The sequence below is a fragment of the Podarcis gaigeae genome (genome assembly GCF_964106915.1).
Source record: "Podarcis gaigeae genome assembly, chromosome: 1".
NCBI classification, from domain to species: Eukaryota; Metazoa; Chordata; class Lepidosauria; order Squamata; family Lacertidae; genus Podarcis; species Podarcis gaigeae.
Window position 1 is genome coordinate 129,692,355 of NC_139678.1, and position 14,108 is coordinate 129,706,462.

The following is a 14,108-nucleotide window of genomic DNA, read 5'->3' on the forward strand; positions in this document are numbered from 1 at the left end:
CCATTGACAGCTTAGCGGATTAGTGCTATTAGCGGTTTAGCGGCTTTTAGCGGATCAGCTGATAAGCGGCTTATCAGCGGATCAGCTGATAAGCGGCTTAGGGCTTAGGAAAAGGGGGGGAAAAGGGGGGGAACCCGCAGGAACTCGCAAGACATTTTCGTCTTGCGAAGCAAGCCCATAGGGAAATTCGTTTTGCGAAGCGCCTCCAAAACAGAAAACCCTTTCGTCTAGCGGGTTTTCCGTCTTGCGAGGCATTCGTCTTGCGGGGCACCACTGTACGTTCTTGTGGGTCCTGACTAAGCTGACAAGATCGTGGAAAAGATCATTTAGGTTGGTGGTTTCCAACCTGTGGGCGCCGGACTCCTGGGGAGCCACAGAATCACCCCAAGGGGTCTGCAACAAGTAATGCTCCTCCAATCAGCACTTGATTTCCTCTACTGCTCACCAGCAACAGGGTTTCATCTCATTTCCTCAGAGTGAACTATGCCATAGGCTATAGCAGAGGCAGAACATCGCATGAGAGGGAGGAACCTGCTACTGACTTGCAGCCAATCAGCAGCCACCAAGAGCTATTCAAATGCTGTGACTTGGCCAGCGCTGGTGGGTGGTTCCTTGCCGTTCCTGCCTCTGTGTGGAACTGGGGAGGGGGGCAATTCCTTAGCAGAGGCCATCATATCATGCTATTGATATGGGAAGATGGTGGTCTGGTGAAGATGCAGGCCAGGACACCCCTTTCAGGTGCCTTTCCTGGGAAGAAGGTCTGCAGGGAGGTCCTCACCTTCTCTCTCTCCATCTTCCCTTCCCTTCTCCATTTTTTGGAGACTTTGCCCAGTTTAGTACAGTCAGTTTCACAGGCCGCGGAGCCTGTGAAACTGAGTTGTCCTTTCCTCTGTAGGGAAAGTAGATTCCACCCGTGAGAGTAGTGAAGTGCAAGGGTTAGGACAGGTTTGCAAGTGACTAACAATGCATAGGGAGTCTACAAATGTTACTCTGGGGGTTCCTGGAGGCTGTGATCCTAAGCATCCTTTGAGGGTTTAGGATGGGCAGTGCCCTACCTGTCCTAGAAGACCGGCCTCCACAGGGTTCCATTGCTTTGGTCCACCCTGGAGAACCCTCATAAATAAACAGCATCTCTCGAGCCATGGCTGTAATTTAGGGGGTGCCTGTTGCCTCAGCCTCAGCTGACCCAGGTGGCTCAATATGTCCCAAGCAGCTTACACAACCTGAATGGATGGCTTTCCACAGCGTTTATGCATATGTCCCCTCCATATCCCCTTGGACACCACCCATATTCCCATTTACTTTTGATTTTTATGTATATTTCTTTGTTTTCCTTTGTTCCCTTTCTTCACCTGTGGGGAACAGGACAGACATAAGTAAGGGGTGGGGGGCGCTTTCTGCCTTAGACCACCTAGCTGCGAGATGCAGCCCACCAGACAAAAAACCGTGTGTTGCAATACCCAACCAGGAGTTTTGGAAAGCTGCCAAATAACTTGGTCCGGTTGCATACACAAAATGTGGACTCATAAATATTGAGGTTTAGTTATGCTCTCCGTCACTGAAATAATCCGTGACTGTGGGTGTTCCCACAGTCGTACCTTGGAAATCTGTACAGTCGTACCTTGGAAATAAAATGTTTGACTTCCAAAGCATTCGAAAACCAAAGTGTGGCTTATGATTGGCTGCAGGAAGCTCCTGCAGCCAATCGGAAGCCACAGAAGCCCCGTCCGATGTTCGGCTTCCAAAAGAATGCTCGAAAACCGGAACAGTCACTTCGATCATTCAGGAGCCAAAACGTTCGAGAACTAGGCTGTTCAAAAACCAAGGTACGACTGTATTTTAAAAACTGGGAAGGGTCAACAAGCCTAGAATGCATACCAACACTGTGTTTACCTATCTACCTGTTATCAAATGGAATAACTAGGAAATAAGAACCCATAATGAGTCTTTTCTTAATTTGCAACCACAGCCCTTTTAATGTGGTGAACGTATATTATAGGACACTGCATATGGACAACTACCCTTCGATTCCCATGTGTTCATCATAAACACCTCTTGTTTGTACTTATTGATTATCCTTCTCCTCCTGCAGATGGTCCGTCTGATAAAAGCTCTCTCTCGGATCAGGAAGCTCATAACTTTGAATCAGCCCTTCACATGAAGGTTGAGTTAGAGGATGTGGAAGCCAAGGCGAAGAAACACAAGAAGGCAAAAGAAAAAATGAAAGATAAGAATAAAAAAGCAAATCTGAAGCTCAAATCTAAAACGAAAGAAAAGGACAAGAAGGAAGAAAATGAAGACCCAGAAAGGAAAACAAAGAAGAAAGGTTTGGGTGCCATGTTAAGGTAAAATACATTTTTCTCTCTCCATCAATTAATATTATGCTAGATGGATATTTATTTCTTTATTATCGCCGACTCAAGTTAGGAAAATATTCAGATGCTTGGTCCTTCACGTTCAGCGTTCTCTGCGCTAAACATCTAATAGAAGTATTGCCTGATGTTTATCTAGATGGCAGGGATTAAACCTGAAATAATTTTGCATTCAGGGAAGGAGAGCTTTCCCCAGACAGATTGTAACTGATAGTCTTTCTTCTACAAGCCAAGCACAGTATCCACTGAACCACATTGAACCACTTTTGCTATTGACAAAAGGCCACTTTGATTGCTGGTTTCCTTTATTCAGCAATTAAACTCGAAACCAGGAATGCCCGTTTGCAACACAGGCCTCTTAATTATTTCGATAAAGTTTGTTTCCTAACTTTCTTTCTTTTTTTAGAAAAAAAAGCCAAGTCACAACAAAGCAAGCTGTTTCACTACATAGGATAAACTACATATCGCCAAATATGGTTTGGCGAAATAATAATAAAAAATGTCTAAATGTCTGTAAGACCGGAGCCTTTGTGCGCTTCTCTTGAGATGGTGTTCAGTGGATTTGTTGCCATCATGGAAAATAATGTGTCATATATCAGTAGAAAAAGAAGGGTGTGATAGCTAAGCACTACTATAAGATCTAGGGGCACAGGGAAGCTCAGAGAGGAATGTGCATTCTCTAATTTGACATGAAAGGAAAAGGCAGCGTCTGCCAAAGATGATGGATGTTTTTCGCATCTAGGAAAAGGTTGCATAGGAAGTGTCCTTAAGGAGTTGGTTTCACACAGGTCTTCAGGCTACATGTTTCCCACTAAATACCTTCCTTTTATCAGTGTGCCCTTCATCCTGGAAGAACATTACCAACGATGTTCTATACAGTTGCACTTCCATGCAGAAAGGCTAGGATTCGAAGTGTCCCTTTTGTAACACCAACCATTCTGCAACCCTGAAATGCACGCACGCACGCACAGAGTTAGGGACCCTCTTGAGCGGAACCCAGTGACGTTACAATAGGAAGGGGGGGAATTGATTGCTCTAATTCTCAGTAGTTCTTCTGTGTCAGTCACGTCTGACTCCCAAGAGACTGCGATCTACTCCCAGTTTTAAAAAAACTGGCAGTGATCTACGCATTGTCATTGGAGGGAGGAGGAGTGTGCATGAGGTGTGGAAGGAGAGGTTCTTGAGCTTTTTTTGGGGGGGGAGAACTGGCCCAAGTTGTTGAGCTTTTTTGCTTTGGGGGGGAGGAGAGACCAGAGCAGTAGAGGAGGAACCCTCTCCGGCATCCCGTACGGAGTGCACACGAGCAGAAACCGTACAGGATGCTGCGCATGCGCTCTCCATACGGGATGCTGCACATGCGCAGTCCATAAGGGCTGCTGCGCGCGCATGGCGACTGTATGGACTTCCACTTGCACAGCAACCATATGGGCTGCCGCATGAGCGGCAACCCGCACAGAGTGTGTGTGTGCGGCAGCCCATAAGGACCGCGCATGTGCGGCATCCTGTATGCACTGCATGTGTGCAGCATCCCATATGGAGTGTGCATGCTCGGCAGCCCATATGGTTGCCGTGCGAGAGTGGCAGCCCATACGGACACCGTGTAAGCAGCACCCATATGGACTGCATGTGCCCTTTGCTGCTCTACAGCTGGGGGGAGGCAGGGGCCATCTTGTCACCCTCCCCTGAGTGGTCAGCCCGCCCCCTCCGCCCCCCACTTTGTACTCCCGTGGACCAGAGTTGCTGAACTTTTATAAAGGTGAAATGCCATACATCGCTAACTGGAAAATCAACATCAAACACACGCACACACCAAAATAGACAATCATCCTATCCACAATCAACTTCAGCAAGTGCCAAATGACTGCCCACATGACGCAACATAGAGAGGGGTGAGGGGAAAACATTCCTTCCCTGTCCCGTCCCCCCAGTGATCAATGAGGATCCCACGATCTACCTGTCTATCGCGGTCAACCGGTTGAACATGTCTGTTCTATGTGAATGGGCATGTCAGATTGCTTGCTGTATAAATGCTCAGCATTTCAGACATGGAGTTTGTGTTTCTAAATCTCGCCGTTATTCTGCTTTCTGGGCGAGCATTTCATTTCCTCCCACTGTTCCTCTGCCTTTCTCTGGGGCATTGTATTGTAGGCAATCTGCACATGGCCATGAGCATGACCGTAAGACAGTGTTCTCCCACTTGGAGCATGGTGCTAGGTTTCATCTTGTGACCCAGGGTATAGAGAAAGTACTGGAGATGACTGCATAGATGCTCTGTGGGTTTTGTGTTACGAACTCTCTGCTTCTTCTGCATCCTCACATTTAGTTGATTTACTTCCCTCCAGCTTTATTTGTGAGCCGATCAAATTTTTGTCTCCAGTATCTGCTTATAACTCTGCTCACTTGCGCTCCTTAAGCCTCTGGCACGATTTATTCTTTCTGAGTGGTCAGCTGTGATCCACATTTTATACTGCAAATGTTTGCCGTACATGTCAACAGCGCTGTTTTTCTAGAAGAAGAGGTGCCGGAACTCACCAGGAACGCCTCCCTCCTAGAATGGCAATGATGCCCTCTGAGAGGTGCCAGAACTGAGTTCTGGTTGGAAAAAAAGCCCTGCATGTTAAGTACAAAAAGGCAATGTGGTGCTTCAGATGGCTCCAACCACTGATAAAAGCAAACATGAGGACTTTGAAAATTAACAGAGAGAAGGGGCTCAAGGCTTTAGGGTAACCCAGACAGTTAGAAGTGCTTCCTGGTAATGTGCTCAATGACTTTGGCACACACAAAAAACACTTTTTGAAATATGGCAGCCCCAGCTTATCAAGTTTCTAAGGGACCCCTGACCATTAGGTCCAGTCGTGACCGACTCTGGGGTTGCGGCACTCATCTCGCTTTATTGGTCGAGGGAGCCGGCGTCCAGCTTCCGGGTCATGTGGCCAGCATGACTAAGCCGCTTCTGGCGAACCAGAGCAGCGCATGGAAATGCCGTTTACCTTCCCGCAGTAGCAGTACCTATTTATCTACTTGCACTTTGACTTGCTTTCAAACTGCTAGGTTGGCAGGAGCAGGGACCGAGCAACGGGAGCTCACTCCATCGCAGGGATTCGAACCGCCGACCTTCTGATCGGCAAGTCCTAGGCTTTGTGGTTTAACCCAGAGCGCCACCCATGTCCCATCAAGTTTCTAGAGCCTTACAAATGAGTGGAGTTACAGGCTCTGGACGCTGCTTTGAAATAGATTTTGCTTCCTTGCTAAAAGTTTTTGTAGCTTTTGTAAAAAGCTGAATGTGTGGTGTGTCGTTGTCCCCCACCTCGAAACACCATTATACAAATCACACTGTGACAACCATGTAAAATGCATGTTGTGTTTCTACTTAGCAAAGCAGGAACTTTAATCTTCCAATTCTTATGACAACCCCATCCGACGCAATTTGGGTCAGTGTGAAGACGGTAATCCGTTTGTCACTTTCTGAGTACTTAACTGTGCTTAACGCAGTGCTTGCTCATCCAAAAGGGTATTATGTGAAAGCATATTCTCGAGTTTGCTGAATTGGATGATGGGTATTAAGTTCTTAATTTGTGGCCTAGTTAGTCTAGTTGCCTGACCTGAAATCATCTCAGCCTGTGTGTTTCCCTTACTGCAAAGCCAAAGCTTTGACTTCGTTTTTTAAATTAAGTTAAATAAAAGCTAGACCTTTTAAATCACTGAGAGAAAACGGCATCTGTCACGGTGTACTGTTGCTCTGTGGCCTGATCCCAGAGCAGTTGTTAAGAGTCATGGCGTATAATAAATGTAATGTGACTGTAGCCCTGCTATTACCTTTTCCAGATAGTGGTTGTAAAAATCCTGGGTTTACCCTTCACTTTTTATGGGTATGAAGGTAAGTTAGCTAATGGACTGCAGCCATACCAATGAAATTTTTAATAGCTAGCTCCCTATAGGCAGCCAGTAGGTTGGAGTCATGATGTTTGGGTTTTATAAAGTACAGCCCAACTGTATATCTGGCATATTCAGTGGAGAAAAGAAGGAAAGCCATGTATGTGCAATGCAGAGCTCCAGATATCGTATTATGTTTCCATAGTATATTCGAAATGCCATTAGCGTAGCAAGGTCTCTCTTTCCACAATTGAATTAGCCTGAATATGTTTGTGGCGATGGTGGGTCTTCTGGGGCAGCATTGATAAACAGCCCTGACGCATAGCAGAGGGGTATCTCAGTGGAAGGTCCGTATAGTAGAAGCTATGGTTTTCCCAGTAGTGATGTATGGAAGCGAAAGCTGGACCATAAAGAAGGCTGATTGCCGAAGAATTGATGCTTTTGAATTATGGTGCTGGAGGAAACTCTTGAGAGTCCCATGGACTGCAAGAAGATCAAACCTATCCATTCTTAGGGAAATCAGCCCTGAGTGCTCACTGGAAGGACAGATCCTGAAGCTGAGGCTCCAATACTTTGGCCACCTCATGAGAAGAGAAGACTCCCTGGAAAAGACACTGATGTTGGGAAAGATGGAGGGCACAAGGAGAAGGGGACGACAGAGGATGATATGGTGGGACAGTGTTCTCGAAGCTACCAGCATGAGTTTGACCAAACTGCGAGAGGCAGTGGAAGACAGGAGTGCCTGGCGTGCTCTGGTCCATGGGGCCACGAAGAGCCGGACACGACTAAACGACTAAACAACAACAACAATCTCAGTGGAAAACAGTTTTCTGTTATGTGTTACTCAGTTAAGTGTGCAGGAACAATTAATATAGTGTCTAATATGAGTTGTACCCACTCTTTTCTTCTTTGGAAATATTACATTTTCCTACTCACAAATAATCTTAGAGTATTTACTTTCCCTTTCAGGGTGTGCGGGTAGTAGCTGTTGTTTGTCTAAATGATTTGCTAGTGTTGCTTTGAGCTAAGCACCTGATTAACCCCCCCCCCAATTCAGTTAGAAGAGAAGAAACATTTTCATTATCAAATGAAGTCCCTTTTTTCACCTCTTACTTTTTTATGGCCAGCGGTGTTGCCTCTGTAATAGTAAGGTAGAATAATAGTCCTCCTTTGGCTTAAACTAACCCCCTGCTTTTACAGCCCTCACCCAAGAGGGACGCAGCAGCCATGAGCTGGTTTTTGCGGTTCTTTGTGTGTGTACCTTTGCGTGCCTTAGCACATTTCCACAGGTCATCAGTGCTGTTGTTTCTTTGGAAGTGTGCCAGTCACCACTGGATATGTTGTCCGCAGTACCTGTCCTTGCCCTCAATATTAAGTTCCCCACTCCCTTCATATGGGTGATACATATGGGTGATCACCAGTGTCGAAGCAATGATTCTTCAACATCAGCTTCATTGAGAGATCTTACCTCTCTCGCCCTGACCTAGCCACTGTGATCCACGTGACGGTCACGTCCAGACTGGATTATTGTAACTCGCTCTACGTGGGGCTGCCCTTGAGACTGACCCAAAAACTCCAGCGGGTGCAGAATGCTGCAGCGAGACTCCTTACAGGGTCTTTGCTGCGAGATCACATTCACCCGGTGCTATACCAGCTGCACTGGCTCCCGGTGGAGTACAGGATCAGGTTTAAGGTGCTGGTTTTAACCTTTAAAGCCCTATATGGCCTAGGACCCTCGTACCTACGGGACCACCTCTCCTGGTATGTCCCACAGAGAAACTTACGGTCTTCAGATAAAAACATCTTGAAGGTCCCAGGCCACAGAGAAGTTAGGCTGGCCTCAACTAGAGCCAGGGCTTTTTAGGCTGTGGCTCTGACCTGGTGGAACACTCTGTCACAAGAGACTAGGGCCCTGCGGGACTTGACATCTTTCCGCAGGGCCTGCAAGACAGAGCTGTTCCGCCAGGCCTTTGGCCAGGGCACAGCCTGACTCCCTCCTTCTGCAATCTTCGCAGAGCTCTGGCCCAATGGTGGCCAGTGGCTTGAATTTAATTAATTTTATAATGAATGATTTTAGAGTGTTGTTTGTGCTGTACCTTTGTACTGCTTTATTGTTGTTAGCCGCCCTGAGCCCGGCTTTGGCTGGGGAGGGCGGGATATAAATAAAAATTATTATTTATTATTATTATTATTGGACTGGTCATGTTGTGCGGATGCCTGATTATCGTCTTCCAAAGCAACTACTCTATTCCGAACTTAAAAATGGAAAGCGTAATACTGGTGGTCAACAAAAGAGGTTTAAAGACTGTCTCAAGGCAAATCTTAAAAAATGTAGTATGAACACTAACAATTGGGAAACACTTGCCTGTGAGCACTCCAATTGGAGAACAGCCTTTACCAAAGGTGTAGTGGGCTTTGAAGACACTCAGACTCAGGACGCAAGGGAGAAACGTGCTAAGAGGAAGGCGTGCTTGACAAATCCACACCTTGATCAACTCCCACCCGGAAATCCGTGTCCGCACTGTGGAAGGACGTGTGGATCCAGAATTGGCCTCCATAGTCACTTACGGACTCACTGTTAAGACCGCGTTTATGGAAGACAATCTTACTCGGCTATGAGTGATCGCAAAAGAAGAAGAAGACATAAAAAGGTAAAGGTAAATGACCCCTGACAGTTAAGTCCAGTGGCAGACGACTCTGGGGTTCTGGCGTTCATCTCGCTTTACTGGCCGAGGGAGCCGGCGTTTGTCCGCAGACAGTTTTTCCTTGTCATGTGGCCAGCATGACTAAGCCACTTCTGGCGAAACCAGAGCAGAGCAGCGCACGGAAACGCCGTTTACCTTCCTGCCAGAGCGATACCTATTTATCTGCTTGCACTGCCGTGCTTTCGAACTGCTAGGTTGGCAGGAGCTGGGACCGAGCAACGGGAGCTCACCCCGTCATGGGGATTCGAATTGCCAACCTTTTGATCGGCAAGCTCAGAGTCTCAGTGGTTTAGACCACAGTGCCACCCACGATCATGCAAATTCAGTGTTTGGTGCCTTGCCTAGCCAGATTTGTGTGGGGGAGGAAGGGAAAGGAGAATGTTAGCAGCTTTGAGACTTTGGGTAGTGATAAAGCAGGATATCAAATCCAAACTACTACTACTACTCCTCTTCCTCCTCCTCCTCCTCCTTTTCTTCTTCTTCTTCACAGCTTGGTTCCAGGATAACCTAAGGAACCTCTGAGCTTTATATAGCTGCTCAATCACTGAGACCACCTGTTCCCCGTGTTACAGAGCATAGAGTGGCCTCCCCTTGAAGTCAGGTATTCGGTGTGGCTGGTCCCATGATGGGGAATATTCTTCCAGCAGGGATTGAGGAGACCAACCTTACTGCTAACATTCAGGCATCTCTTGAAGACTTTTTGTATGTCAGTAGGCCTACACCTCTGTGTAAAGCATTCACTATTGCCCCAATCATTTTAATGATACTGGTTTTAATCATTTTGGTTTTCTCCCTATACTGCTTTATTGAGCTTAAAAAGAAGTAACAAACAAAAGGGTTATCCAAAAGAAAGGAAAGAAAATGGTAATATTTGTTACATCACATCACAATGCGTTCTTCTTAAGTTTCTAGCGACTTCCTGCCACCCCCTCATGTATGTACCACTTAGTCTATCTAGTGCACTATTTATTTTTATTTTCTTATGCTAATTTCCATCAGTATTGTATTCTCTTGTAATTATCCATCATACCACAGAAGTCATCCAAAGCCAGCCACTGACATCATATTATTACAGTAATCCTTGAGATCCTTTTTGTACATGAAACATAAATTTACACAAACAACAAATTTATGTTTCATTGTATACGTATTGCTGTGAACCACTCTGATATTTTATAACATGGTGGTTTAGCCATACTTCTATAAACAAAAATAAATAAATAGATGCCGGGATCCCAAACTGGGAACCATTGGCCAATACATGTGTGCATGAACCAGTCATGTCCAGAAAAGGATCCACTCACAAAAGTGTAGGGGTTTTTTTTAATCTTTGCATGTATTCGTGTGTGTGTGTGTACTCATTTTTTTCTGAATCCAGTGGTGCATTAGTGTTTTTAGTACCACTTAATGTAGGTGGGAAAGTGATGGGAATAAATGCATACATTGGTGTACTGCAAAGGGAGGACTAAATTATAAACAGAAGCTGTTTAAAAGGTTTTGTGAGACCTTCATTTTTAATTTTTCTCGTCTGATTTATATCTACTGTACAAAGCTGTCAGTTGTTAAATAAAACTACCGTGTTTTTAGTTATTGCAGGCAAAGGGGATGGGTGCAATAATTAATCTGAGAACATATGCATGGCCCATTTGTCACATCGTTAAAAAAAATATACTGGCTGCTTTATGACACCCTCGCCTTCTCCCCTCCCCCTAAATTTTGATTAGTCCTTAGTTGTGCTTAGTGTTTGTCAAAAGCAAAGACAAGAGGAATATTTTCATATTAAAAATGCTCATGTACACATTGCTAAAGGTTTATTTGTTTAATTAGGGTTCTATTCTTTTCTTAGCATACATGCATAAATCTCATTAATGTTAACGAGTTAGGCCAGCGCATCATAGGGGAGTATAGCCTTCTAACTCATTAATGTACTTTGATAATAAGATGACCTATATTTGTGGAGCAAATCATAGTCAAGCTTCCGACTTGTTTTTGATGGAAAGGAAAGAACTGGAGACTAAGAGCTTGAACTTTGAAAGAGACAGAGCAGTGTGTGTGCGTTTATGTGTGTGATGTAAAAATTACACACACACACACACACACACACACACTGAAAGCATCAAACTTTATAAAAGTGTGCAACTATAAATAGAACTGCCATATAAATTATAAAAACAATAACATTAAGTTGGAGGCTCTAGGAGGCTGTCTTCTATTTATATCATTTTTTAAATAAAAATATAAAACCAAAAACCTTTTTGAGGAAAAGAAACTTTGCTTTCAAGTCTTTGCAGGTTTCCCATGTACTTTCATGCTTCTTCATTCCATTCCTTCTTTCTCAGGCTGTCACACAGGAGGACTTGCAAGAACTGCAGGCTGATTTCTCGCCTTTCTAGACAAACTCCTTAGTCAAGTCTACATTCTGCTTTTACTGTTTTACTATAACATAATAGTGTGTGTATGTGTGTGTGTGTATAATCTTAAGGATAGTGTAAGCTGTTTTCCCAGTAGTGATGTATGGAAGTGAGAGCTGGACCATAAAGAAGGCTGATCGCCAAAGAATTGATGCTTTTGAATTATCGTGCTGGAGGAGACTCTTGAGAGTCCCATGGACTGCAAGAAGATCCAACCTATCCATTCTTAGGGAAATCAGCCCTGAGTGCTCACTGGAAGGACAGATCCTGAAGCTGAGGTTCCAATAATTTGTCCACCTCATGAGAAGACTCCCTGGAAAAGACCCTGATGCTGGGAAAGATGGAGGGCACAAGGAGAAGGGGGCGACAGAGGACGAGATGGTTGGATAGTGTTCTCAAAGCTACCAGCATGAGTTTGACCAAATTGCAGGAGGCAGAAGACAAGAGTGCCTGGCGTGCTCTGGTCCATGGGGTCACGAAGAGTCGGACACGACTAAACAACTAAACAATAACAAAGCTGTCAAAGGATACAACTTTGGTATAAAAGTGCAACAGTGCTATATTTTGCCTGCTTCATGATGTGCTGTTCTTGAGATCCCCTGGGATCTGCCCATCCCTCTTCCTTCACCATTGTGAATATTTTAAGGAAGAGTAACACAGAGATTTTCAGAAAACAATGTAGTACGGAAAGGACCTAGAGGGTAGAATCTCACCTGTTGTTTTTTTGCAATACCAAAAACGGCTATGGGAAGTCTGGAGATTATTGCAGTTTGGGGCAGAGTTCTATTTTACTAGTAGCTAGGGTTGCCATATTTCAAGAGGTAAAAATCTGGACACTAAAAGTTCTTGCCTTTTTTTAGGGCAATCTGAAGTGCCAGACCCAGAACAGGGGCAGAGGAAGGGGGGGTGCATCCCGGGTGTCACCACTGAGGGGGGTGACAAAATGCCGAGAGGCACTCACCGCAGGGCCAGCAGCGCGCCTGAGCACTGCGTCTCTCCTAGGAGTGACACAGTGGCTTGGGTGCCCACAGGCTCCCTGCTGCCCCCAACCGTCTGCCTGCTGCCTCCTCCCCAGCTGGGAGGCTGAGTGGGAGGAGGCAGGCAGACCCCTCGGAGGCCCTGCGGAGCGTCCTGCCCCTGGGTGGCTGGCCCCACCCCTGGATGCAGGGCACATGCACCGGCCCAGGTGCCCAAATGGCTTACTCCTCCACTGAGCCAGGAGGAGGAGGAGGAGAAGAAGAAGAAGAAGAAGAGGGGGAGGAGGAGAAGGAAGAGGAGTAGTTTGGATTTGATATCCTGCTTTATCACTACCCAAAGGGATCTCAAGGCAGCTCACATTCACCTTTCCCTTCCTCCCCCACAACAAACACTTTGTGAGGTGAGTGAGGCTGAGAGACTTCAGAGAAGTGTGACTAGCCCAAGGTCATCCAGCAGCTGCATATGGAGGAACGGAGACGAGAACCCGGTTCCCCAGATTACGAGTCTACCGCTCTTAACCACTACACCACATTGGCTCTCAGTGTGCCCATGGCTGCCCATGGAACCTTTAAAAAAACAAATCCAGGACATTTGCTGTAAAATGTGAAATTCTCCCCAGGTGGGCATGTAGGACCCCCAAAAGAGGACATGCCCAGGAATTCCTGGATGTATGGCAACCCTAATAATAGCAAGAAAGTACACATCTTACCATGAAAGTACACCTCTTGCTAGCAATTCACACGGTTTTTATGCTGCTACTGCTTTGCACCATATCGCCCCTTTGCTCTCGTTGGCATCATTCATTCTCACTTAAATTGCCTGCCTAGTACAACCCACTCATGTTTGCTTACACACCAATGGAATCGTAACACCAGACGTAGCATTCTAAACTGATCAAAAACGCCATGTGTTAAATGGCGGCGTGGACAAATGAGGTCAACAACATCAGTCGCAAAAGAAGACATCTCGCAGACATAATACAAATGAGTTCACGGTGAGTGGCAAAAAATGGCAGGAACGGGAGGGCACTTTGACATTCTGAAATGTGAGAAACTCAGAAAAAGTGAGCGTTTTGGTCCAGCTTGAAGTCTTTTTCATCATAAACTCCCCTACAGTTCCATGATCTATTATGGGTCAGTGTAGGTGAAGCAGTCGTTGCTGCCCACATAAAAGATGTCTCAAGTACTGGAGGTGGTGGAATTAGAGGTTGTCTGACCCATTTAAATAGCATTGTAGGTGTCTCGGGGGGGGGACGCGGGTGGCGCTGTGGTCTAAACCTTGCTGATCAGAAGGTTGGTGGTTCGAATCCCTGTGATGGAGTGAGCTCCCGTTGCTCGGTCCCTGCTGCTACCCACCTAGCAGTTCGAAAGCACGTTAAAGTGCAAGTAGATAAATGGGTACCGCTCTGGCGGGAAGGTAAACAGCGTTTCCGTGCGCTGCTCTGGTTCGCCAGAAGCGGCTTAGTCATGCTGGCCACATGACCCGGAAGCTGTACGCCGGCTCCCTCGGCCAGTAAAGCGAGATGAGTGCCGCAACCCCAGAGTCATCCGCGACTGGACCTAATGGTCAGGGGTCCCTTTACCTTTTCCCAGGTGTCACAGGATGTCTCCCCCACACAATTGGTAATTGAGTTAGAAACAGAAGTGGAACAACCATGCAAACAGGGTCCCCATTACGTACAGTGTCAATAAATTTTGCTGTTCCTACCCTCCTGTTAGATTGACTCACTCTGGGCAATGGAATAAGATCAAAGCAGAATTTGTTTTATA

At 45.9% G+C, this 14,108-nt stretch overlaps 1 protein-coding gene across 3 annotated transcripts in view; it reads left to right on the plus strand.

The window, feature by feature from the left end:
- The window catches only part of PARD3B (par-3 family cell polarity regulator beta), a 616,930-nt gene that overhangs the window by 335,478 nt on the left and 267,344 nt on the right, over positions 1-14,108 (plus strand). For all 3 annotated transcript variants that reach the window (XM_083705169.1, XM_083705171.1, XM_083705170.1), the window contains one exon: positions 2,093-2,345. In XM_083705169.1, coding sequence (XP_083561295.1) covers positions 2,093-2,345 — 253 coding nt within the window. The remainder of the gene's footprint in view (positions 1-2,092; positions 2,346-14,108) is intronic.